Source organism: Prosopis cineraria, unplaced genomic scaffold, assembly GCF_029017545.1.
Source record: "Prosopis cineraria cultivar Desert tree isolate PC_DT_omini unplaced genomic scaffold, ASM2901754v1 PC11, whole genome shotgun sequence".
Lineage (NCBI taxonomy): Eukaryota > Viridiplantae > Streptophyta > Magnoliopsida > Fabales > Fabaceae > Prosopis > Prosopis cineraria.
Window position 1 is genome coordinate 9,497,192 of NW_026555342.1, and position 24,579 is coordinate 9,521,770.

Sequence of the window (24,579 nt, forward strand, 5' to 3'; positions counted from 1 at the left end):
TAACTTTTCAATCCATTCTAGTTCAACTTTTTTAGTAACCAAACAGGATCCTAGAGTTATTTAAATCGAAACCTTTGAATTATTTAATGAACTTCAAAACAAAAGTGTAGTATTATCTTCTCTCAGTCTTCTGGCATTAATATTGTAATTTTCTGGAAAATATAAAAAAAAAAAAACAGAACAATGTAGAAGAAGTAGAGCAAATGGCTTTTAATATAACGTTCCGTCTTGTCTTAAATGTAGCAAGAACTAGTTGAAGAGTATAACTGATTACTTTGGTTTTAAATACAAGATCTCAATATATACTTTAATTTGTCTTCCATATTTACAATTTTCCCCCAAACTATTCCTATTGATTGGGGTTTCCATCAATAAGAATAATTTCCAACGTAAGTGATTAAAAAGAGTATTTTAATTAGGGAAAGCAACACACAATTTTACAAATAACGAATTAACTTAACTAATTTTCTCAATATTTTTTAAACTATCTAATGTTATCTACATTTAGGACATAAGGAAATATTAATTAACAAGAGCAAAGTTTGGTCAAATTAGTAAAGATTTGGCCTGCAATTTACAAGTCGCATGAGCAAATATTGTTGTTGATGTAAGAACTTTGTTGATAACAATTTGTTTTGCTCCAGCTTAGAGACATGTATACCTTGGTCTTGCAAGTAATCATTTACAAGACCCAACTACATAACCTCCTACACTTTGTAGGCTATAAGGTGGTATTATAAAATCTATTTTTAAGAAATTTGAAACTCAAAATTCAAATCAAATCTCTGAAAGAATATTGTCAATTTCTCCAACTTTTATTGGAGATAAGAAGGATTCTCCTATTCAATGGTTCACCGTAGATCGAAGCCAAGCCGAGTAAAACTTTTAGACCAAAAAGGCATCCTTTGAGATTGAGATTCTTCAAAAGAAGGACTTCAAAGAAATCAGACCATTATTTTATCTACAGTCAGAGAAAATGGTTCCAAAATTTTAATAAATATAGTAAAATCTGAGCCACTCAACTTCATATCTCTCAATTCCTTGGTGCAATTCATAAGAATGAATTATCTTATCTTTAGAAAAGCCCAAAAACAACAAGTCCAAAAATAAAAATTACTCATACCATACACATAAAAACCACATCTTTAATTACCAAAAGCTTCAAGATTATCAAGCCTCCCCTTAAATATCTCATTACATCAGCCAATTGTCCAAACTCTTGAGAAAAAATCCACTGTCCTGAGATTTTAGTTAGACAAAGTTGTCCAACACCTAGAACAAATTTTTCAGCATCCTTCTTCACCAAGAATTCTTGACAAAGGATAATGCAGTTTGTAAACTGATGCGAGTTATGACTATTGGGGAGCTCTACTTATTATTATTATTATTATTATTTTATATATATATATATATATATATAAAAATTAAACAAGACATAAAAACGAAGTTGTTCACTAATGATTTGTGTTGAATGTGGAGGCGGGGACGTCCATGCATGTGGGATATCGGATTATATTAACGTCGTTAATTAAAAGCTGTTCCACTCATGACGAATGAATAATCTGATGGGGAATGGACTTGCCTTTTCCCCTCCCACCTCTTATTAAATCTCAACCGCCTCATATTTAAGTTTTTCATTATATTTAATTAGCAATTTGAACAGTTCATATTTAATATGTGTAGTTTAAATTTAACATTAAAATTTTTTATAATTTTAATATTAAATTTGCACCATTCAAAATAAATTTTAATAATTAATTTATAAAAATCTAAAAATTATTAAATCTAATCATGACAGTCCGGATTTAACAAAAATAGTTTAAATTTAATATTAATTTTTTTTATAATTTTAATATTAAATGGAGACCATCCATATTGAATCTAAACTATCCAAATTAATAATAAAATATATAAAAAAATAAATATATCTAACATAATCCAAATTTAATAAAAGGTGGGAGGAGAGTAGGAGGAATATCGGGCCGGGGGGGGGGGGAGCAAAGTCTGTGGGGAATGCCGAGCGTGGGTGGAAGTCACTAAAATCTACCTCCCACAGTACCAATTAAATTGGTTTTTTAATTTGTTCCAATTACTTACCTGCTTAATAACACTTAAGTCTCCTTAATTTATATAATTCTTTGGTTACAAGTCGTTGTGTACTCAAGTTGACATTAAACTGATGTTAATTACAACGATTATGAAATGTTGGGATCCAGCAGGTAATAAGGGAATCTATTTTAGGAACAATTTGGTAAGTGAATCAAAATTACGAAGCAAATAATACCTAACCTTGTGGTCCCCTGTGTATAAGTAATATGAAATTAAAATACTAAAGCACAAAGCTAAGAAGGAAGGTATGTGTAGGCATTAATTATGAGTGGGCGAGAGAAATGTCTATCTAATTCTAAGCAGTGGCAAGAACCCCACAAAAAGTGGCTTCGCCTTTCTACTCAGTCGTCTTTCCCATTATTGGCCACTCCTCCACATACTTCAATATGATTATGGTAGGCTTATGCAGATTCTCACACCTCTATATCTCAGATATAATTAGATATGTAGGTGAAGACGGAATAACATGATCACATTTCAATTCAAAATTTTAAAACTTAAATTTATGAGTCTTTTTAACTTTCACTTCATATTAATTATTAAACTAAACTTTATTTAATATAAGACTTTTCATATTAACTCAAATTCACTCACACTTAACATCTTAATATAACTTATTTATTTTTTATATATAATTTGAGAAATGATATGAATTATATTGTTCGTATCTATAAATGATACTCCCTCTATATCAAATTATAAAACATTTTTAAAGAAGTTTCTCCATCCCAAAATATAAGATAATTTAGGTAGCTAGATTAAAATTTTATTAAATACATTAATTTTGATATTACATGTTTTCTTTTTATAATTAATTTTCATCCCTTCTCTTTTTATTATATTAGAGGATGGGTATTTTTAAAAATTTATATTTTTATTTTGAAAAGATAAGGTTATTAAGTGTATTTAATGAGTTTTATTGGTATGTAAAATTTTGTCTAAAAATATCTTATGATTTAAGATAGAAGGAGTACGACTTGCCAAACTTTTTTTATTACATATGTTAATTTACCAATGATTAAGAGGACAAATTATTAATGTGTACCAAAATTATTACTTCCTCCCTCCCTATGTATAAGAGATTTTTTAGAATTTTTTTATTTCTAAATATAAAAGGTTGTTAGTATATTTTTTTAATAAATAAACCATTATACCTTCATTAAATTGGAAAGAAAAAAAGATAAGTACTCTTAATAATTAGAGACAAAATTGAAATGCTACTGTGCTTTAATTAGATAATTAATTTTTATTGATTTACGTGATTCAGTTAAAAATATCTTATATATAAAGACGGAGGGAGTTATTAGCAGAATCAATAACCGTTCCATTGTATTCATGTTTGGGAGATTATTCCCACCTGTTTAATTTGCGAGCCTAGCTAGTTGGTTCGTTTAAGTGTATAAACTGCAAGAACAAGTGGAGAGTTGATCTGTGAAAAGTGAAATTGAGTGTATAATATCTGGCAAAAAATAAATTAGAGTGTGCAGAGGTAAATAATATAAACGAACGCTCAAATCTTAACACTAAAGCGTCGTTTCAATGCATTAGTATATGATAAGATTGCAGCAAGTTGTGAAGATAGTCAGGCGCAAACCTAATTAATGTAAGATTATGTTAGAATCCATAAGTCACTTGCTTTTGAATTTAGTTTGTTCATGGCCAAACTTTTGAATTTGACGATTTCAATCTTTTTTAATGGAAAATAAAGATTATTATTTTTAATCATGCAAAGGGATATTTTTTTAATTTTTGATCAAAAAGCCAAGGGACCCTGACCAGGGTTAAACTTGCATGGCCTTGTAAGGTTGATAGTTGACACGCACAAATCGAGAAATTAAATTAATAATGATATTGTCTCATGGCATATGAAAATTAAAAAGGCGTTGTAAAAAGAGACAGCACTAACAATTTTAAAAAAAAAAACACACACACACACTCACACACACTTTACTTTGAGATAGGACCGCCTTAGCTTGCACAAACCAAATCGCGTCAGCAAGTGAGCTTAAAAATACTAATGGGGATAAATTACACTTCAGGAACTGAATGAGGAAAATAATAGCGCTTTAAGACCCAAAATCTGAAAATGTTAATTAATGACCTCAGCCCTTCCTTGCTGACGTACATTTTCAGAAAAATACAATTGACAAGCCACATACTATTCAATTGTCTCGTCATTAAAAGCAACAACAACGTCACTGAAACCAGGTGGGGGAAAAATTATCTATCACAGTTTGGAGTTAATTTAACATAATTAACAAGAATTATGGATGATAATTAAAAGAATAGAGATTTGAGTTACATACGTACCTTTAGTCTAAATCAAACCACGCAAAACAAAAGCAACACTAAAGTTTCGTAATATAGATGATAATCATATTGTCACCGTTCTAAACCGAAACTGAGCAATTAAGATCCAACTTTTGCCAGTTGCCAGGAACAGACATGGGGAAATAGTTAGTTTTCAGAATTATTTTGTTCGTTGCTCACGAGAATCGAACACTTGGGATTCTCACAGACCTTTCATTGAAGGGGACCCAAAAGGCACTTACATATCATGATATCAATCAAACACAAGCCTACATGTGAGAGGGAGGAAACACTTTGGATTCAACTTCTCCACGACTATGTTTTCTTCATGTGGAGAGAGAGAGATGAGGATCTGACTTAAGCACTTTGGCACTATCTCTGTACAGAAAGAATCATCTGCGATCATCATGTTTTGGTTTGAGTTCCATTAGGGTTCGGGCATGTGGCACGTAACGTACAAGCACTAAGAGTGGCGAAGAAAGCCTTTGGGTTGGTATGAATGGATCATTATTATGTACTTTGATGTTTTAATTATAAATCATTTTTAACATATTTTATTAAAATTAAGAGAATACCTTAAAATTTATTAATTTTTTTAGAAAAATTCAATAACTTTCTATTTGTTCCAGTTAAATAAAAATGCTTTAATAACATATATTTTCTCACCAATATTTAATGAAGGATAAATGAAGAAATTTGCAATAAAAATTTTATGATGCGAAGCCAAAATTTTTAGTTTGTCGGGGGCGGATTACAAAGCGTGCATGCGTGAACATATATAATACAACATAACATAAATATTTAAACATATTCAGTCAATTTTACAAATATAAAACCAAAATAAATGTAAATTTTTATTTTTTAAGTTTTGCTCATGGATTCATAATATGATAATCTTCAATTATGCAATTTCTTTTTCAATATAAACTATCATTAAATTTGTAAAAAAATTATCTTTCATATTATTATGAAGCCTTGTTAATTTTTATAATTTTTACAGTTAAAAAAGCCCATTCAATGGTTGCTGTTAACACCGAAAGAGTTAGTACAAGACTTAATAATATATCAATCAAATGATAAAAATTAGACTTTCCAACTACAAATTTCTAAAATAATTCACTCATAATAGTCAAGTTATAAGAATTATTAAGATATTTGAGCATCAAGCTTGTAATGTTGTCATTCACATTCCAAACAATTTTTGTAAGAAAAATCTGAAGAGTACAATTGATCAGCAAAATTGCAGATGTTCCCAATATTAAATGATTTAAATTTATTTTTAAGATTTAAAATTGTACTCAATTTAAGAAACTCTCTTTTGCTTGCTCACTTAATCTATTATTTAGTTTTTTCCATTGATAATATATAACAAATTAAATACATCAACTCAATAAAAATGCTCAATTGCCACATAAATTTTGTGTCAACATGAGATCAAATTATATCAAAATAAAACATAATTCATATGAGGAATTTTATAACTTGATTTTTACAAAAAAAAAAAATTACTATCCTCATTCCCATCCCAACCATAATCTTTTAATTTTTGAATGAGTTATTATTTTTTTGACTAAATTGAATAAGTGAATATTAAGGTTTAGGTAAAGTTAAAGTTAACGTATCAATATTAATATATTTGAGAGTTAAAAATATATAACTCTTATATTTTATTAAAAAATTAAAAATTTAAAAAAGCTGTGGGCCTTCTCTAGTTTTCAACTTATAAATAGAATAAATTTTTTTAATCTTATAAATAAAATTGAAGGGAATATCCATGCCAGACAATAAATAGACTATTAGAAGATATTTTAAAAATCTTTTTTGATCGACCAAAATAGAGAATATTGGGAAGATGTACAATATTTTAAAGGATTAAAATTTTACCTAATATTTTTTTCTCGATATCGTGAAATGGCCATGATGTCTTAAGAGTACGGTTGTTTTGAGCGCGCAGCCTTATGGAAGACGGGTATAAGGTTCTGATATCTCATCATTACCTTTCGCTGTTTGAGTTTGTGAGTGGCTCCTCTAGTCCTCCACTGCTTCACCATCATAGATTCATTCAACACCTGTCAAACCCATGCCTAAAACTCATAAAATAAAGGCAGATATCGTTGTAGTAACTGTGTATATAAAAGAAACCTCACATTACTTAAATAATTTTTTTTAATATATAAATATTAAAAAATAAAATAAGTTGGTAAAATAAATTTAATGGAGAAGTGAGTTCAAATGCACGAAATAAACTAATTTAGGATAATTACAATTAAAAATAGTTGATTCGTCCCGTGTGACTTCAAAAGACACTAGATTTTTTTTATTAAATTATTTTTGCAAAAAAAATTATTTATTTTATGAGCTTACCAAAAAAGCTAAAATTTTTACTGTTTGAAGTTTGAATTCAAGCCTTAGCTTTTTTTATGTGTTAAACCATTTCTCAAATGAATTTTGTTAATTAATTTTCTTTAGCATTTTGTTCCCCCAACGATTCAGTGCTTAATGAAAATAATGTTTTTGTAACCGAGGCTTAATGGTGTTTAATTCGGTGATTATGAGTCCAACGTTCATGTCTTTGGTTTTGGCTTATATATAGGCTTGGGCCCAGATAGAATAATGTGCCTGCCTCTTGAGCTTTTGATTCTCTTCTTTCCTCCTCCAATTGTGTTCCGTGTTTCATTTGAGTTTGTTTGTGTTTGTTGTATTGTTGCCTTGCATTTGCAAGATAAGCTTGTTTAATTTTAAAAAACTATCGATCTACCAAACCAGTGTGGTTGAACAGTTCTTAAAAATAATGTTTTTTGGTACGACTTAATTAATTCTTAATTTCTTACCTACCACCAACAGATATTACAGATTATACTCTATCTCTTTATATATATATATATATATATAAATTTGAAATGGCTGTCTAGAAAGTATTCTATTTTACTTAATTTACGCTATTAATTCTTCATGGCTCATTTTATTGGCCACTGAACATCTCATTGATTAAATAATTCATACGTTTAAATGACATGTGGCCCTCTTATCCTACCTACCTACCTACCTACCTATTATTATATTCATATTTAATTAATGATCATAAAGGAAATTAAAAAAAAAAATAAAGAGATGTGCAGTTCAACTATAGAATATTATATTATAAAAGCTGTCGTGTGAAAAGCTTCATTAATATCTGAGAGAGAGTCTGGTGTAAAATTCCTTGTTAAAACTATTGTGAATAATACATGTATATGATATTTGTTGACCAAATATGTATATATTATAGTCAAATTCTTTGGCATTACATAAATGGACTCACATTAATGATCATACGCGTGGATGGATTTATTTCCGATACTCATCGAAGTTTTAAGGCACTAGATTTGTAATTTCTTTTCATTCAACATGACTCTATATTGCATACCTATTCGTGAGCTGCCGTAAGCGATGATAACAGTCTTATACAATGAGAGTCTAGATTAATGCGTGCAAGAGGTGGTAATGCCTCAAGATACCGAGTGATATATGGAATAAAAAAAATGATTTATTGTTTTTAATATATGTAATCATGTTTAATTAATATGAAAATAATTTTGGATGGGTCTAAATCCCAAGCGCCAACTCATGGAAACAGCGCATGATTTGGTATTTAAGCGAGAGTGTCCCAGACAATAGCTAACGTGCCTTTTCCACTATAAGAGATAGTGAAAGCGTGGGACAAAAAATGGCAGACTAGACAAACCTGTGACAGAAAGAACCAGATGCATGGACAAGAATAGAGATCAGATGTATGTACCTCAATGAATGAGCTCTTGACAAGGCTAGTTGAAAATTGGAGGGCCTTTCGAATTGGGATTGGAATTTATAGAAACAAAAAAATTTAAGGCAGTGTTTGTTTTGCAGTGACATGCTATGTGTCTAGGAACAGACAAAAGGCCCCACATACCATGGCGTGCTTTGGCCGACCTTCCAGAATTCCTCTTACTCTCTCTCTCTCTCCCCCACTTTCCACTTTCCACTTTGTGGTTCAATGTTCATTCATTGTTTTCCTTTTCATTATTTCTTATGGTACCAATCATTCCCTTCTTTTTTTACCTCTTCCACATCATTGCTCTCTATAAAGTTCTCCCGTTTTGTGACTCCGCAAATTTCAAAGATTTTTCACTTTCAGTATTGCTCCCGTTTGAACCCTATAGTGGCGGTCGGTGCCCGCCTTCAAATGCCTTTGTTTCAAGTCAACAAATAATCCAACTGTACTCAATTAACAAGTGTTAATTCCTTGTACTTATTGGTAAGCATGTATTCCCATTATCCTCTTGTTTTTTTTTTTTTGTTTCTTACAATCCTTATACCTAACTCAACGAATAACTAATAGTTGTACAAAAAATCTATAAAAAGTCTCTGATTATTATTAGCATGATTCATTTTTTGGACATTATTCGGAATCTAGAACTGGTTTATTATGTCCCCCCCCCCCCAAAAAAAAAAGACAAGAACTGGTTTATTATTGATATCCTCCTTCATTGATTGATCCTTGTAATTTTCTTAATGTGTTTATATGCTTATTATACTACTAAGTACATAAGTCTTACCCTTATATAAAAATTCATTAGTTTCATTTTCCTTTTCACATATATAAAGGACGTACCATCCATAAGTCTGAAAAAGAAATGTATAAATAATATATAATGAATGGTATCCTTGCATATAGACATTGTGTAGTAGTGTATTCCAGGGAATTTTTAGAAGGACAAAAGGTGTCACTCAAATCTACACAATTTCAACTTTTCGTCGCGTTTCTTGCACAAATTAAATTGATCGCCTATATTTTTTTTCCGGAGAAACTAATATCCTCATCGATCCATAAAAAATAAAAAATCTAAGTAAACTGTACAATACAAATCCATGAATTAATATTATATAGTATAAAGTGAATGGTATGTTGTGATTTATTTATTTTTAAAATTAAAATTTATAAAAAAAATTGCATTATTTGCAGGCAGGAAACATCCAACTTGTTATATGAAACTACGCATGATCCATCGGGGTTTTTTTTTTTTTTTTGGGTGGGGGGGGGGGTTAGCGTTCATACGTAGGACTTATCATTATCATGTAGCTTCAACCTATCTGGGATCCAATTTAAATGATTTTGGGCCGGGCCAGCAATAAACGCGACTCTGTTTACCCTGTCCAGGTGGGTGAGGCCCACCTCCAAAATCTCATTTATCAAGATATTCAATTATCCACTTGATTAAGATTCAAAATTATTTTAAAAGGACTAATTAACACGTAGGTCAACTAATAAAATATTATATTAACTTAACTAGTGAGGTCCGCTGCATGTCACTGTTTTGCAGTGAGGCCCACCTCCAAAATCTCATCTATCAAATTAAATACTTGTTTGGAGAGTATTGCAGCTAATATAATCTTACTCAATTTAGCCCATTAATAATGAGTAATTGTATAAAAAATATGAAAAAATGATAATAAATTCTTTTTGAATTATGTAAATAATATTTTGGTCTTTTGAAATGTTATAATTCTTTTAAAGTTTCTAAAGACTTTTTTATCATTAAGGAATTAATATAAATGATCAAATTTTTATTAATTCAAATATTAATTGCTATTTATAAATCTTGTTCTAAGATTCACAACTTTTATTTTTAAAATTAAAAAAAATTAACATTAATTTATAAATTCGCACTTTGATATTCCTTAAATGTTGTAAACATTAATTGCTATTTATAAGTTTTGTCTTTGAGATTCACAATTTTTTTTAAAAAAATTATAAGAATTTAATAGTAATTTATAAGTTTAAATTAAATACAATTTAGTCATTTATATTAATTTCTTAACGATAAAAAAATTCTTTAAGATTTTAAAAAAATTATGACATTTCGAGAGATTAAAATATCATTTACATAATTTACAGTGATTTTATTATCATTTTTCTAAAAATTATCTCAAAAGGCTTCACCAAAAATATAATTCATTGGTCATAATGAGTAACCAGCGATCCATTTAATCTTAACTGTAATTAATTACACAAGATATTCTTTTCTTGGCGGAAGTAACTTAGTTACACAAGATAGTTTAAAACTCTCTCTTGCCAAGCAAGTCCGATAACGATTTACACAAGATAGGATCATAATGAGTCTTTATTTATTTTGAAAACGTTATGGGCATGTTGATTGGGCTCATTTTTTTGGGCTGAAATTCAGCACTGGGGCGAGCTATCGGCTTTCGTGCTGTCGGGGTCCCTTCTCTCTGCGGCCAGAAATTTGGCATTGCGAGCGACGACCATGTGTTATATGCATGGGTTCTTAATTCGTGCACGGGTAAATGAGATCTCTTAGAGATGTTATGGTACACCATGTTCAGGTTATAAAAGCTGGTTTCACCTCAAACATTTTTGCTTGCAATCAGCTCATTCGTCTCTACGCCAATCATGGACTGCCCCATGCTGCCCACAAGCTGTTTGATGAAATGCCTCAGCGAAATGTATTCTCTTGGAACACAGTCATATCGGCTCATATCAAGGCTCGAAACCTGGCTCAAGCACGAGCACTTTTTGATTCTGCCTCTCATAAGGATTTGGTTTCTTATAACTCCATGTTATCTGGTTATGTAAATGCTGATGGTTGTGAAACTGAAGCTCTTGATTTGTTTACTACAATGCAATCTATGCCTGTGATAACTGGGATTGATGAGGTCACTCTGACGACAATGATTAACTTGGCCACAAAGCTGCGTGTTGCCCTTTTTGGAAGGCAAATACATTCATATATGGTGAAAACTTCAAATGATGGAAGCGCATATGCAGTGAGTTCTCTTATTGATATGTACTCAAAATGTGGGTTATTTGGCGAATCTTGCAACGTTTTTAGTGGTTGTAATGGAAAGGTGGATTTGATTTCAAAGAATGCAATGCTTGCCGCTTGTTTCAGGGAAGGAAAGATGAACATGGCTTTGAATCTATTTTGGGAAGATCCCAAATTGAACGACATTATATCTTGGAATACATTGATTGCAGGCTATGCCCAGAATAACCATATGGAGAAATCACTTGCCTTGTTTGTTCAAATGGTTCAAAATGGCGTTGGGTGGGATGAACGCACTTTAGTGAGTGTTTTGACCGCTTGCTCTGGCCTAAAATGCTTAGCACTTGGGAAGTCTGTCCATGCCTGGGTGTTGAAAAACGACTCATTTTCTAATCAATTTATTAGCAATGCCATTGTTGATCTATACTGTAAGCACGGGAATCTCAAGTATGCAGAAGCCGTTAATGCAGGAACCAAGACTGATAATCTCTTTGCAGTTGCTTCATTTATTTCAGGCTATTCATCTCAAGGCAACATGAAAGAGGCCCAAAGACTTTTTGATTCACTAACAGAAAAAAATTCCGTCGTCTGGACTGCTCTAATTTCTGGTTATGTCAAAGCAAAGCAATGTCGGGTAGTCTTCAAACTTTTTAGAGAGTACATGACCAATGAAGCACTAGTTCCTGACGGATTGGTCATTATCAGTGTGCTTGGTGCTTGTGCTATAGAAGCCGCTCTTACTTTGGGAAAGCAAATTCATGCTCATGTCTTGAGAATGGGACTTGAAATAAATGAGAAATTACCTAGTGCTTTAGTTGATATGTATTCAAAAGGCGGGAATATAACATATGCTGAGAAAATTTTTCGGCTAGTTGCTGATAGTGATAGAGATACAGTCTTTTATAACATCATGATAGCCGGTTTTGCTCACCATGGGCTTGTAAATGAAGCATTTCGGCTTTTTCACGAAATGTTGAAGAAAAATATCAAGCCAGATGCAGTGACTTTTGTTGCACTTCTATCGGCATGTGTACATCGTGGACTAGTCAATCAAGGAGAGCAGATTTTTTGTTCCATGGAATTTGATCACAATATTTTACCAGGTGCTGAACATTATGCATGTCTGGTTGATATGTATGGAAGGGCTAATAGACTAGACAAGGCAATAGAATTCATGAGTAACTTTCCTTTACAAATGGACACTGCAATCTGGGGAGCATTCCTTCATGCTTGTCGTTTAAGCGGCAATATAGAGCTTGCCAAAGAAGCTGCAGAGAAACTATTGAAAGTTGAGGCAGATAGTGGGGCTCGTTATGTGCAATTGGCTAATGTATATGCTGCAGAGGGGAATTGGGATGAGATGGGAAGAATAAGGAACAAAATGAGGGGAAGAGAGGCTAGGAAACTTGCTGGTTGCAGTTGGATATATGTGGAAAATGGTATTCATGTATTTACTTCTGGTGATAGTTCTCATTCAAAATCAGATGTAATATATTCAGCTTTAGTCTGTTTGAATGAAATAATGTATTTGTCATCCGCAGAACTGGAACAGCTTTATGAAAATTCAGGGGAATTCTGTTGAGGACATAAAGTTTCAATTAGCCAATGCCATTGAATGTGATTCTTTGGCACATTAATGGCGAAGTCCGTTTGTTTTGTGGGCATCACATCGTCAGAATTCAACGCCGGAGGCATGTGAAGACAAATGTTGCAAGAAAACAGGATATATTCATCTTCATATTGCTAGGAAAATGATCAGATGTTGTTAAAGCAAAACAGAACAGGATAGAGCCAAAACCCATGTTTACTGAGCCTCTATGACATGACATGTTAATTGGAGTTCATTCTGTGTGACCTCTTCTTATATTCTTTATTTAAATTGTTTCACTACAAGGCATGGTGAGTACGTGCCTTGTCCACATTTCAAGTCCAAAGAACTTTCAGGCAAGCTAGAGATCAAATACTTAAACAATCCAGTATTTACAGGCCAATTGGAACACAAGCAAATTACTGGACTAGAGGCCAAATGATTCAGGTAAGTTAGCGATCATATACCCAAAAAGCAGAAGAAGAAGACAACCACAATGACGAATTGCTTTTCCTCCTGCAGTTTTATATGCTGTTTTGAGTTTTTTTTTTTGTCTTATTTCTGGACTCAGTAAATTTTCATCCTCGACAGATTCTTGATTTCTATTCCCCTGAACATAGGAGATTGACATTTTGATAGAAACATCTTCAAGCTAATGTCGTCTGCATCCTGTAGAATATTCTTGGGGCATCCCTCCCCTATTCTTTATGATGCGATACATGGCTAGTATATTTTATGTTAGCTTAACTCATATATTCAATTATATGAGGCGTTAGTGACTTGGTGGTGGCTATAGACAAAAGCACGAGCGAGTTTTAGATGATGTCATGCTGTTATTTACAACAGTGCTCATTGGCAACTTCTTTGTCCCACTTCTTTCGTACTTTTCCTTCCCCATGTGTAGGAACATGCATATGATGCATTATTGCATATGCTTTATTTTTGTGATACGATAACCCTTCCTTTTTTAATGTCTGAGAAATGTTCTGTGCATTAAAATATTCACAACGAGCATCAGTGTGCGCTTGGTGTGTGTGTTTAATATTCTACGACGAAAGTCAAGTGGGAACGTGTGCCAGGAGGATCAATCTCATCCTCCAGGAAAGCCATGGTTGATTTTTTTTTTTTTTTTGGTAATCAAAATCATGTAATCATGTAATCATGTGGCGACACAAAGGACAAGTATGGTGCTTGCTGAGCCATTTGAGGATGCAACCATGGTTTAGGAATTCAAACTGCTTCTTCTTCTTCCTCTTCTCTTCTATTTAATTAAACCTCCTCCAAACGTGTCGAACAGTGTGTGGATTCTTCAAGTCTAACCTTTTCTAAGTTTTCTATTAAACCTTAATTTGCAGGACTTATTATTTCCTCCGCCTCCTCGTGCATGTATTCAAATTTCTCAAATTTGCTGTCTGAAGCATAGGCTATGGATGTCGTCGCCTCTTCCTCTCTTATGGCTCTGACAAGTCTCGGTGTTGAAATGTTGGCCATCAAGTCGACCAAAATTATTTCCATTTTGGCCCTCTTTGAGGCAATTAATCTATTATCCAAAGTTGTATTGTATCTTATTTGAATTCCAAGATGTAACCTTTTCAAGAAGTATTCTTTGTACATTGGTTAAAACTTGAAATGAAGATTGTATTTAAGAGGCCTTAACTCCTTTCACCAAATTTTTACAAAGTTGCAAGTTAAAAAGCATCCTTTAATTTAAAAAATATCTTTTTTTTTTAATTTTTCAATGTATTATCATAACTGATAGTTATGAGATTAATTTTTTGAAAATTTTGAACATTATTTAAAGAATTGTCCTCTTTCAAATAATGAACTCTATGGACACTTCAATAAATCAAAGTTTAAAATAATATTTAAGAAACCTAAATCATTATCATTGATATTGTATCCATTTGGTATAAAATAAAATATCTAATTTTAATAATTAGATATAAAAATTTATAACCTTTTCACTGTTTTCATTTTTCAAGTAGCTGGCACCATATTACCAACTGTAATTAAACTTGAACAGCTGATCTTGCTTCTCCCAATGGAAAAACTTTTATATGAATGATGAATAAATATATATTATACTCTATTTTATTATATAAATGTGAAATATTTATAAGGTGATATCATTTGCATATTTTATAAAGTGAAAATGACAAATAAATTTCATGGAAGTAAGCAAATAGTATATAAGTCCGACAAAATGCGGTATACAGACTTGTTTGACATAATTTTTCGTAAAATTAGGTGAGAAACATATTTAAAAAAAAAATCATGACATGTAAGTTCTCTCTACTTCAAAGTAATTATCATGTGGTAGTTTTGTCATTTAACCATTTCGTGCATATTTATTTGTCATTTTTTCTATAGTTTAATTTTTAATTTTTAAAATCTTGAGAGCAAGAAAACCATGTCCGCTGTCAAGATCGGAGATCCTTTTTGTGGAGCTGATCTCAGTCAGGCGAGCCTTCCTGCTCAGATCTTCAATCAGCGTGAATCCTGAGTCCTCCTTTTCTTTGAACGAAGCTCTGTGTTCAAGATCATCCTCCTCAACATCCAATTTCACTGCCATTCGTCCCAACCTTGGTTTGTCCATTCTTCGCCCCTCCCAAAACCTTATAAAAGAATCAACGGGACGACCACATCGCCTGAAGGTTGCGGTGGAAGTGAAGAGACGCCATGATTGGCCGCAGAGAAGGACCCTTGATGAGGAACAATGCCCATTCTCTACACAAATCGAGGGTCCTCGTCGCTATAGCCATCGGGGTTTTCGTTGGATGTGTCTGTGCTTTTTTGTTCCCCAATGGGTTCTTCGGTTCTAATGCAATCCCTCGTCGCAATTACAATCTCGTCGGATCCAAGACTCAGGTTCTATATTTAATCGTTCTGGCTCTTTCTGTATCTCTTTTTGGGCTTTTTTGCCGTCTGAATCTTGATTGGATTGAGACTTCATTGAATTCGCATTATTTCCTATGCGCTGGGATCATTTGGATGACATATGAAGCCGTTGACTTTCGATTCCCATGTTTCGACCAGTTGCTTTTGGTATATTATTGTGATGTTATATTTTGTCTTGCCGGCTCAACTAGTTCTTGATTTGCTAAGGCAGTTGACAACTTCAGAAGGATTGATTTATTGCCTACTTCCATCTTTGGAATCATTTTCATGCTAGGATTCTAATGTGATTGGGATATGATTTGTTCCACAACTAGATATTTTGACCTTAAAAAAAAAAAAAAACTGATCTTTTCTTTTCCCTGTCCATTTCTCTGCTTAGAGATCAAATTCACTCTGGTTTCTAGATCTTTTTGTTAAACTGTTAGTTTGTCTGATCCCACCTAATGGGATAAGGCTTATTGTTGTTGTTGTTATTAGTTTGTCTGATGAATTTAGTGAATGGATGGAGCTGAACTGTTAAAATTTCTACTCATGATGAATAGTTGAGAGGTTAAATAGCTTGCTTGCATATGCAATGTCTGTCTGTGTATATGTGAATCCACATGGTTTTGCTGGGGCTAAAATAGCACTTTGTGTAATTTCTCTTTCCAAGGCGCAAAGAAGGGGCCATAGCATAATATCGTTCATTTTACAACGTCTTCTTTTGGCAGGCATATTCAGCTGAATGCGAATCATCAGATCGGGTCAACATTTTGAAATCAGAGTTCGTGGCAGTATCAGAGAAAAATGCTCAGCTGAAAAAACAGGTCAGAGAGTTGACTGAAAAGCTTCAGCTGGCAACGCAAGGGAATGATCAGGCTCAAAAGCAGTTTCTCGCATTGGGTAAACAGCCTAAAGCTGGGCCTTTTGGTACTGTTAAGGGATTAAGAACAAACCCTACTGTTGTTCCCGATGAATCCGTGAACCCAAGATTGGCAAAGATATTGGAGAAAGTAGCGGTTCAAAGAGAGCTCGTAGTTGCCCTTGCAAATTCCAATGTGAAGGAGATGCTAGAAGTCTGGTTCACCAACATCAAGAGAGTTGGTATAACCAATTATCTGGTCGTTGCTTTAGATGACGAGATTTCAAAGTTTTGTGAGTCAAATCAGGTTCCAGTGTACAAGAGAGATCCAGATAAAGGGATAGATTCCATCGGAAGAAGTGGAGGCAATCATGTTGTTTCTGGGCTTAAATTTCGTATCCTTAGAGAATTTCTGCAGTTGGGATATAGTGTTCTTCTATCAGATGTTGACATCGTGTATCTGCAAAACCCTTTTGATTATCTGATCCGGGATTCAGATGTAGAGTCCATGAGTGATGGTCATAACAATATGACAGCTTATGGGTATAATGATGTCTTTGACGAACCTGCAATGGGTTGGGCTCGATATGCTCATACTATGAGGATATGGGTCTACAACTCTGGTTTCTTCTACATCAGACCAACAATCCCTTCAATAGAACTTCTTGATCGTGTGGCCGCTCGACTTTCCAAGGAGAAGGCTTGGGACCAGGCTGTTTTCAATGAAGAACTCTTTTACCCCTCACATCCTGGCTACGTTGGGCTGCATGCTGCCAGAAGAACAATGGATATGTACCTCTTCATGAACAGCAAGGTTCTGTTCAAGACTGTGAGGAAAGATGCTAACCTCAGAAAACTTCGACCAGTAATTATTCACGTGAACTACCACCCGGATAAGCTTCCACGAATGAAAGCAATTGTTGAGTGCTACGTGAATGGGAAGCAGGATGCTCTCCAACCTTTCCCTGATGGCTCAGATTGGTAGCCTTCTGCTGCCAAGGTATTTGCTTGGCCTCTTGTTGTAGACAATTTTACAGTAGGTCTTATAATGCATACATCCCAGAAAGATCTCATTATATATGCTCAATTTAGTGATGTTTATCACCCCCTTAAAAGATGGTCGTGTTTTTTCTTTAGGGTGGGGCTTCTACACGTTTGTTTTATTCAAAACCTCGTTTTCACGTTGGAAGATGAGTTGCAATATATTGGTACAACATCAAAGAAACCTCATCTCTTAACTTTTTATGGTCAGGTTAGATTTTCTTTTGAAGCTTTCACTTGACTTCTCTTCGTTCTCTCTGTAACTTCAAAGTAAATTTAAACGGCAAAATGCGGGTGATCCGAAGTCGAATTAGATACATTGAGCCAAGATTCTATATTTCCGTAGATCAATTGAAAGAGGGCGTCATCGTAGGTCATTTATGAAAGAAACCAAGTCCTTTAACTTGGCATCACATTTTCGAAGAGGAGTATGATTGCTTGGTTTGTAGTTGTGAAGGCTATTCACTTAAATCTTTACTAATTGACTTGCTGTTTCGAACACGAATTTATTTCATGGACAACTGCAGAGTCCCTCATCTTCACCTCCATCAAATGACGTCCTTCAGAATAACCCCATACCTTGCAAGTTTGATCACAAGAAAACAATCCACATCTCATATAACTAAATGAATAAAAGAATTCAAGGCACGTGGGGAATATTTTGAACAGATTGGAGTTAAAGTTAAGGGATTAAAAAAAAAAAGTCCCTCAAGGTTGCTTCAATTATTTACTTGATTTCTCAAATTTAATTTTTATTAATTTAATCTTTTATGTTTTTTTAAATCATCACATTAGTCAATTAAATTTTAGAACAAATTGATTCTTAAATTAATCTAAATCTGTAAAATATATTAATAATTTAACATATTTATATAATTAAATGAGATCAAATTGACCTTGAAACTAGTTTACTTTTTATCATTATGGTTCTTTACGTGCTGCATTTAGTTCTCTCGTTTTTGAAATTTTTTAAATCTGTTTTTTTGGCCTTAAATAATTACACTCTTTTATTATTAATCTATATAATTATTATCAATATTATATTTTTCACGTTTACAAATTTTAACAGCCTCTTTAAATAATAAAAATCATATGAATAATTAAGACAAATTTAAACGATTAAATTGATTAAAAAATTTTAAAGTAACAAATCCATAATTGATTTGAGAAACTAAAGTTTCGGATGAGCAAGAACTAGATATGGAGAGGTGAGAATGTCAAAGTCGTCCTTACTAATTACTCATTTTTGAGATTTTACAATTTAAGCCGTAAACCATTAAATATAATATGAGGATGAATAATTAATAAAATCATTTGTATAAATTACACTTCTGTCGTTAAAAGAAAGAAAGAAAAAGAGAAGATTCATGGCCTGATCAAGAAACCAGGGTCAAGAGTGGCCGGCAACGTCAATGGATGGATTTTGAAGAGGTGCTTCCTGAGCTGTTTTTGGGCTTTCATCAGAAGTGATTCTAGCTGGCTTGGTGGCCACAAGATCCGCAATTATTCCTGGTCCATACTCCTCAACGAGCTCTCTCTGTCCAACAATCAATCCCACCAAAAACCAACGTTAGACAGACACTGAAACTAGGACTAGCTATTGGAAGAAAAGGCGGGAAACAAGACAACGACGACCAAGGAGAGAGAACAACAAAACCGAACCAAACAAATTACATATTATCTCAACATACACAGCTACCTTAGAAGGAGTTTAAACTTGACAAATAAATTAGTTGTGGAAACAGGAACAGAGGAAATTTAAAAGATGATGTTATGGTAGAAATCGATGACGGATGCGTGTGGAGAAGCACATTTAATAATGTAAGAATAACGCTATACTGGAAAACGCTTAGTTATTGAACGTAGGGGAGGAAGAAATAGAGAATCAAACATGGTGCATCTGAACCTCAATGGAGTCGTTTGAATCGGTGAGCTCCATACAGTCCTCGGAAAGTTTCATTAGCTTCTTCTTGAGAGCGGAATTTTCTCTGATAAGATTGTCCACAGTATTTTGTAGTTCTTCGAGTTCTTGCTGCAAGTTTTTGACGGAAAAAAATAAATATATAAAACATCAAATGAAAACCACCATTTAAAAAAAAAAAAAGTTACAAAGCTTTTGGTATATGAGTATTTTAATTTATCGTTTATTAAAGATCCATATAACAATTTTGAATACAAAGGCATAATAAAAAATCAATATCTTTATATTATTCAAGACGTACCACAAATTTTAAAGGGAGAATAACAGAAAGATCTCAAAAAGATCAATTAATTTAATTTAGGTCCTAAATGCCAAACTCTAAAAATTTAAAATTCTAACTTTTAATTTTGCAACTGCGTTATGATGAACTTGCAACTTATTTTTCAAATTTTAACATAATTAGAATAACAAAATTTGTTTTCCATGTTAAAATTTGAAATACAAGTTATAACTTCATCATAGTAGAGTTGCAAAATTGAGAGACTGAGTTGCAAATTCTTAAAATTTAACATTTAAAATCTAACTTGAATTAATTGATTGGGACCTCTCTGTCATTCTCCCAATTATAAAAGTTACAATATATTTTAGGTCTCAACATCAGATAAATGGATTTTCAAATGGAACATAATAATTTCAAACACCCCCCCCCCAAAAAAAAAAAAACAGAGAGAGAGAGTCCCGGTAAAACCATAATGTTCAAAAAGGGAAAAGGAGAAAAAAAAAAAAAAAAACTGTTGGCAGTCCTAAACACATGCATAAAGTTTAATTAGTATCCGGTGAATACATTATTAGCTCTCGTTGGAAAAAAAATGGCTTTTTGCAACCTTGTTTAATACTGAGAAATTTTCATTGCCGTGGCTAGAAGTTTAAGAATGATAATCAATAAAGGAAACTACAATAACATGCCATTTGATCAACAGTAAATGGCTAAATGCTATATAAAAGTGGAAGAATAAGCTGGTAGAAGACAAGCAGAGTATTGGACTATGGGAAGAAAAAAAACATTCGCCACAATATTTTCACATTTATGCATACCTGCTTGCGTATTCTTGATCTTCGAGCTGACTCCCTATTTAACTGCCTTTTTCTTTCCCTTCTCATTTCATCTTCTTCCTGCAGAAAGAGATGCAGCATAGTAGGAACCAGGAAAAAGCCACATTGCAGAGAAGAAATGACCAGTCAGACCAGAGGAAACCTTACGAAAGGATTTGATTATGAATAACTAATTATCAGTGCAGTCTCGCAAGCCAGAATCCTAATTGTAAAATGATAATTATATATATCAAGTCAAATACTCATAATTGACAAGGCATGAAGCATATCAAGAGAGACCCATATCAATATAACACATGAAAAATTAGAGGAGCTGCACCAAAACATCTACTTCCAAATCATTTGCACTGTGGGCGGGAAAACATAACGGGTGTTAACGATGCAGAATGCAGATGCATCTCCATCTCATCAAGATTCAAGCATATTATTCAAATAGTTGAATAAATTACACTAAGTAGGTCATAAAATACGGATGCCCCTACTGAATATTTGAGATTTTTTCACAGAAGATAATTTTTTTTTCCCCCTAAAGAAAACATAATGAAGATATCATCAATCCTTACTCTATGCAGCATAACGTGCACTAGAGTTCAGACTCAGTATGCTAAGATAAAGTTTTATATCTCTCTTGGCGCACGCGCTTGTTTATATTATTTTAGCATTTAGCATGCAGCCGATCCTTATTACACTTGCTTATGATTGGGAGTTAGATATAACTCCATAAGCAGATCATCTCAGCTTGTGCCGACACAGTGAGTATGGTAGTGAAGCAGGCATTTAAAAGTGACAGTCTGCCGGCCTCCTAAATCATTTTTCTCAGCATTTTTAGCAAATCCACCAAACGTCTGTCTACTCTAGAAAGGGTAATCATAAAAGCCAATAAAAAATGATATGGAAAACAGAAAAGTTTATAGTACCAGCTTAGAAACTCGAGGCTTAGCCTCAGTTACATTGTTTCCCAAGTTAGCATTCAGTTCAGTTGAATTAACTGCAATATCTTCTGATGCAGAATTTCTATTCATGTGAACAGTATTAAAGTTTTCAGTATCCGTGGCCTCCTTCTCAGCATCATCTTCTGCTCAGGTAATATATCATCAGACTATGGATATTCTATCTTTCTGACAATCAAATAAAAATCTATGAACTTCAAACATACCGTTGGTGAGCATCACCTCACATTGCTGCTTGTCAATTGAAAATTCCTGCAGCAGACGGGACAGAATTGAACCAGCTCATCACAAGATTCTAACAATGTCAAACTATACAAACCAAAAAAAAAATATCAATTTCAACAAGAATAAAAATTCAATAGGGATCTTCATACATTGTTGTTAGTGTCATCAATGCCATGGCCTTCAAACGATGACATACATGAAGGTCCATCTCTTGCAATATAGTGCATTGAAGGCCCATTACCATTTTCTGTTGATTTCCCAGTAATGATACTTCTAGGATGTAAGTTCACATCACATGATTTCCTTGAATCAATTTCCTTCTCGTTGAAAATACTTTGTTCTCTTTCTGAAATTGTCAAGGAAGTACCCTGATAAAAAATGCAAAAGCATTCGATATTTATGAATAAATTAATGCACAATTATGGACAAATACACTCACTCATTTAAAATGGGGAAAACTAACAGGAATAATGTAGACTGAGTCCATTATAACTGCTAACACCACCCCATACCATAGGAGAAAAAGAAATGCCAATAAATGTTTAAAAAACAATGGAAGCCCAGAATTGACAGGATTACCTCAGATACAAGATGATTGGAGAGAGTCTTGTTACTATGCTGAGAATCATATTGAAGTGGTATGTTATATTTCTGTAACAAAAGACAAGACAGAAAAAAATAGAGTACATAAGTTGTCCATTTGTCTTAAAAAGAGCAAGCAATATGCTATAAGATGTGTGAATATGCATATAACTACCCGGTTTGCCCAAATGTTGGGATTAAGGGAAAAATCAGCTGTATATGAATTTACAAAGGTTGTTGCAGTAGACCCGGAATTATGATAGACCTATTTAAAAGCGATCACAGAGCATTAGCTGTTTCTGTATACATGAGAAACAAAGTATCAATAATATCAATATAACTTGATTGAAACAGTATATTGGTTGGACCTGTATAGGAGTAGACCAATGTGGTGGAAAAGATGTATTTAAAGCTTCCTGTCAGAAAACAAGATGGAAACAACAAGAAACAGTAAATATGAGCAGATTGCAGATAGAGGAATTAAGTTGACATGGTTCTTAGTGTGTTTACAGACATCTTGAGTTATCAAAGTTTTGCAGGGTGTGGCACATCTGTTGGATTCTTCTGTCTCCATCAAAATCAAGTAGCATATGACCTCTGTAGCCACCTAAATTGTCAATTGCTTGTTGAATCTAATAGTAATATCTATAGAATGAGATGAAGAACAACGTCAGCTCATTTTAACCAGTAATTGAATTTTGCTAGTGAGAAATATAGACATTTCTTAGTTCAAAAGCCACAGCTACTTCACTTTCCATGTATTTTGCTTTAGGCAAAAAATATGAGCTTCTTGATTGATAGATTTACCCTTGTTAGTATTACTTGTTACTAAATAATCATGATCGATAGATTTCACTGATTGAACAAAAAAAATCAGATTAAGTACTTGGCATCACAACATGTTTTAGCCTCCTTGAAGTAGGCCAAACGTCCCATCCTTAAAATGCAGCTAAAAAATTAAAAAAGCTCAGTAGTACGGACATTAACACAAAAGAGAACAAACTGTAAGGTGTTAAGTACTCTTTATATGTTGTGTTGTGATTCATGCAAGTGCCTAACACTCTTGCAAGTAACTGCACTTTTTTTATTTTTTTATTTTGTCCTTGCTTTATAAAAATAAGCTAGCTTCCTTTTTATATATTGCTTAATGCTAACCATATTCTCTATGCAGTCCCAATTTCTCTATGGCCTATTCTTAATGGATATAAAATTCAAGGTGACCGTTGGCAACCCAAGCTAAGCTCATGAAAATACCGACCACGGGATAACCTCCAACCCTCTTTTCAGTGACTGCAGCAAAGCCCTAAACTGCATTCAGCCCATCAGCTGCTTGTAAAATAAATTCCTGATTTCGAAATTAATTAAGGGGAATTTCTCTTTTATCAAAATAGGTGGGGAAAAAAAAATAGCTACCATCATAAGCCAGCCCCATTAGCAAAACCACTCCGAATACTAGAACAAATCAAAGACCAAAACTGTTGAATTGCTGACGAACTTTCACATGAATGTTTTAGATTTTTACACGGGTACTGCTACGACTATCTATCTTAACCAAATACTGCAGCTGGGGGAAATAACGTGTAACGCATACAGAATGAAATCCAGAACAAGATTTGAGGAATTAAAGAACAGAGAACGCAGGAAAATCCACCTACAGGTGTTTATAAAAAGAAAAAAAACCCGAATAAAGTAAACATGCCTGGATTGCTGAAGCAGAAAAATGTGCCGGAAAAAAGGATGGCTCGGGAAACAAAACAGAAGTTGGAAAGAGAAGACAAAAAAACACAAGAAGAAGTTAAAGTAGACGTTGACTGGGAGAGTGGAAAATCTAGCGAAAAAGAGGAAGGGAAAGGGCGAGGAGTTGAAGAGAAAGAGAAACCTGAGACTGTGTGGCGCGAAAGAGAAGCCCACTGCGACGGTTTTCCTATTCGAGCTTGTTTCTACTGGTATAGTGGGATGTACATCTTATTATCTCTACATATGAATACAATTTTTTTAACCAAGCGCCAGGATAAAAATATGGAAGAATGATACCGAAATTTTAAAAAGATGAATTAATTTAAATTAAATTTTAAGTGTTAAATTTTAAAAATTTATAATTTAATTTTTTTAATTTTATGATTATATTGTAATAAATTTATAATTTATATTTTAAATTTTAACAGAAAAATAAAATTAAGAGATTAAGTTATAAATTT

General features: G+C 33.1%; 3 protein-coding genes across 6 annotated transcripts; 2 read left to right on the forward strand and 1 right to left on the reverse strand.

Annotated features, from left to right (window-relative positions):
* The first annotated feature begins 8,622 nt into the window (after nucleotides 1-8,622).
* Nucleotides 8,623-13,143, forward strand: LOC129285137 (putative pentatricopeptide repeat-containing protein At3g18840). 3 transcript variants are annotated; one of them, XM_054920698.1, is made up of 3 exons: nucleotides 8,623-8,692; nucleotides 10,623-10,739; nucleotides 10,828-13,143. In XM_054920698.1, the coding sequence occupies exons 2-3, from the start codon at nucleotides 10,704-10,706 to the stop codon at nucleotides 12,802-12,804; spliced, it is 2,013 nt and encodes a 670-aa protein (XP_054776673.1). In that variant the 5' UTR covers nucleotides 8,623-8,692; nucleotides 10,623-10,703; the 3' UTR covers nucleotides 12,805-13,143. The 3 variants fall into 3 exon arrangements, with proteins under 3 accessions (XP_054776673.1, XP_054776674.1, XP_054776672.1); XM_054920699.1 differs by lacking the exon at nucleotides 8,623-8,692 and having other exon boundaries at nucleotides 10,520-12,661; nucleotides 12,764-13,143; XM_054920697.1 differs by lacking the exon at nucleotides 8,623-8,692 and having other exon boundaries at nucleotides 10,524-13,143.
* Nucleotides 13,144-15,194: 2,051 nt separating this feature from the next.
* On the forward strand, nucleotides 15,195-18,013 carry LOC129284920 (arabinosyltransferase RRA3-like). Of its 2 annotated transcripts, XM_054920434.1 has the most exons (3): nucleotides 15,195-15,678; nucleotides 16,419-17,549; nucleotides 17,687-18,013. In XM_054920434.1, exons 1-2 carry the CDS (start codon nucleotides 15,490-15,492, stop codon nucleotides 17,532-17,534), a joined length of 1,305 nt encoding a protein of 434 aa, XP_054776409.1. In that variant the 5' UTR covers nucleotides 15,195-15,489; the 3' UTR covers nucleotides 17,535-17,549; nucleotides 17,687-18,013. The 2 variants fall into 2 exon arrangements, with proteins under 2 accessions (XP_054776409.1, XP_054776408.1); XM_054920433.1 differs by having other exon boundaries at nucleotides 15,196-15,678; nucleotides 16,419-18,013.
* A 792-nt stretch (nucleotides 18,014-18,805) lies between these two features.
* LOC129285281 (light-inducible protein CPRF3-like) lies at nucleotides 18,806-24,312 on the reverse strand. Its single transcript, XM_054920888.1, has 11 exons — nucleotides 24,261-24,312; nucleotides 22,896-22,978; nucleotides 22,750-22,797; nucleotides 22,557-22,646; nucleotides 22,379-22,450; nucleotides 21,949-22,167; nucleotides 21,781-21,826; nucleotides 21,542-21,699; nucleotides 20,607-20,684; nucleotides 19,497-19,622; nucleotides 18,806-19,127 (listed from the first exon to the last, which is right to left on the reverse strand). Exons 2-11 carry the CDS (start codon nucleotides 22,953-22,955, stop codon nucleotides 18,981-18,983), a joined length of 1,044 nt encoding a protein of 347 aa, XP_054776863.1. The 5' UTR covers nucleotides 22,956-22,978; nucleotides 24,261-24,312; the 3' UTR covers nucleotides 18,806-18,980.
* Nucleotides 24,313-24,579: the final 267 nt, after the last annotated feature.

Bases quoted from the DNA above. Each gene is read 5' to 3' on its own strand.
- LOC129285137 (XM_054920697.1), top strand. From the start codon at position 10,744: ATGAGATCTCTTAGAGATGTTATGGTACACCATGTTCAGGTTATAAAA.
- LOC129285281 (XM_054920888.1), bottom strand. From the start codon at position 22,955: ATGGAGACAGAAGAATCCAACAGATGTGCCACACCCTGCAAAACTTTG. The intron at 22,168-22,378 runs GTAATCCTGTCA...ATTTTTTATCAG, and splicing joins CCAATCATCTTGTATCTGAG to GGTACTTCCTTGACAATTTC. The intron at 20,685-21,541 runs GTACTATAAACT...CTCTTTCTGCAG, and splicing joins AGCCTCGAGTTTCTAAGCTG to GAAGAAGATGAAATGAGAAG.
- LOC129284920 (XM_054920434.1), top strand. From the start codon at position 15,490: ATGATTGGCCGCAGAGAAGGACCCTTGATGAGGAACAATGCCCATTCT. The intron at 15,679-16,418 runs GTTCTATATTTA...TTCTTTTGGCAG, and splicing joins TCGTCGGATCCAAGACTCAG to GCATATTCAGCTGAATGCGA.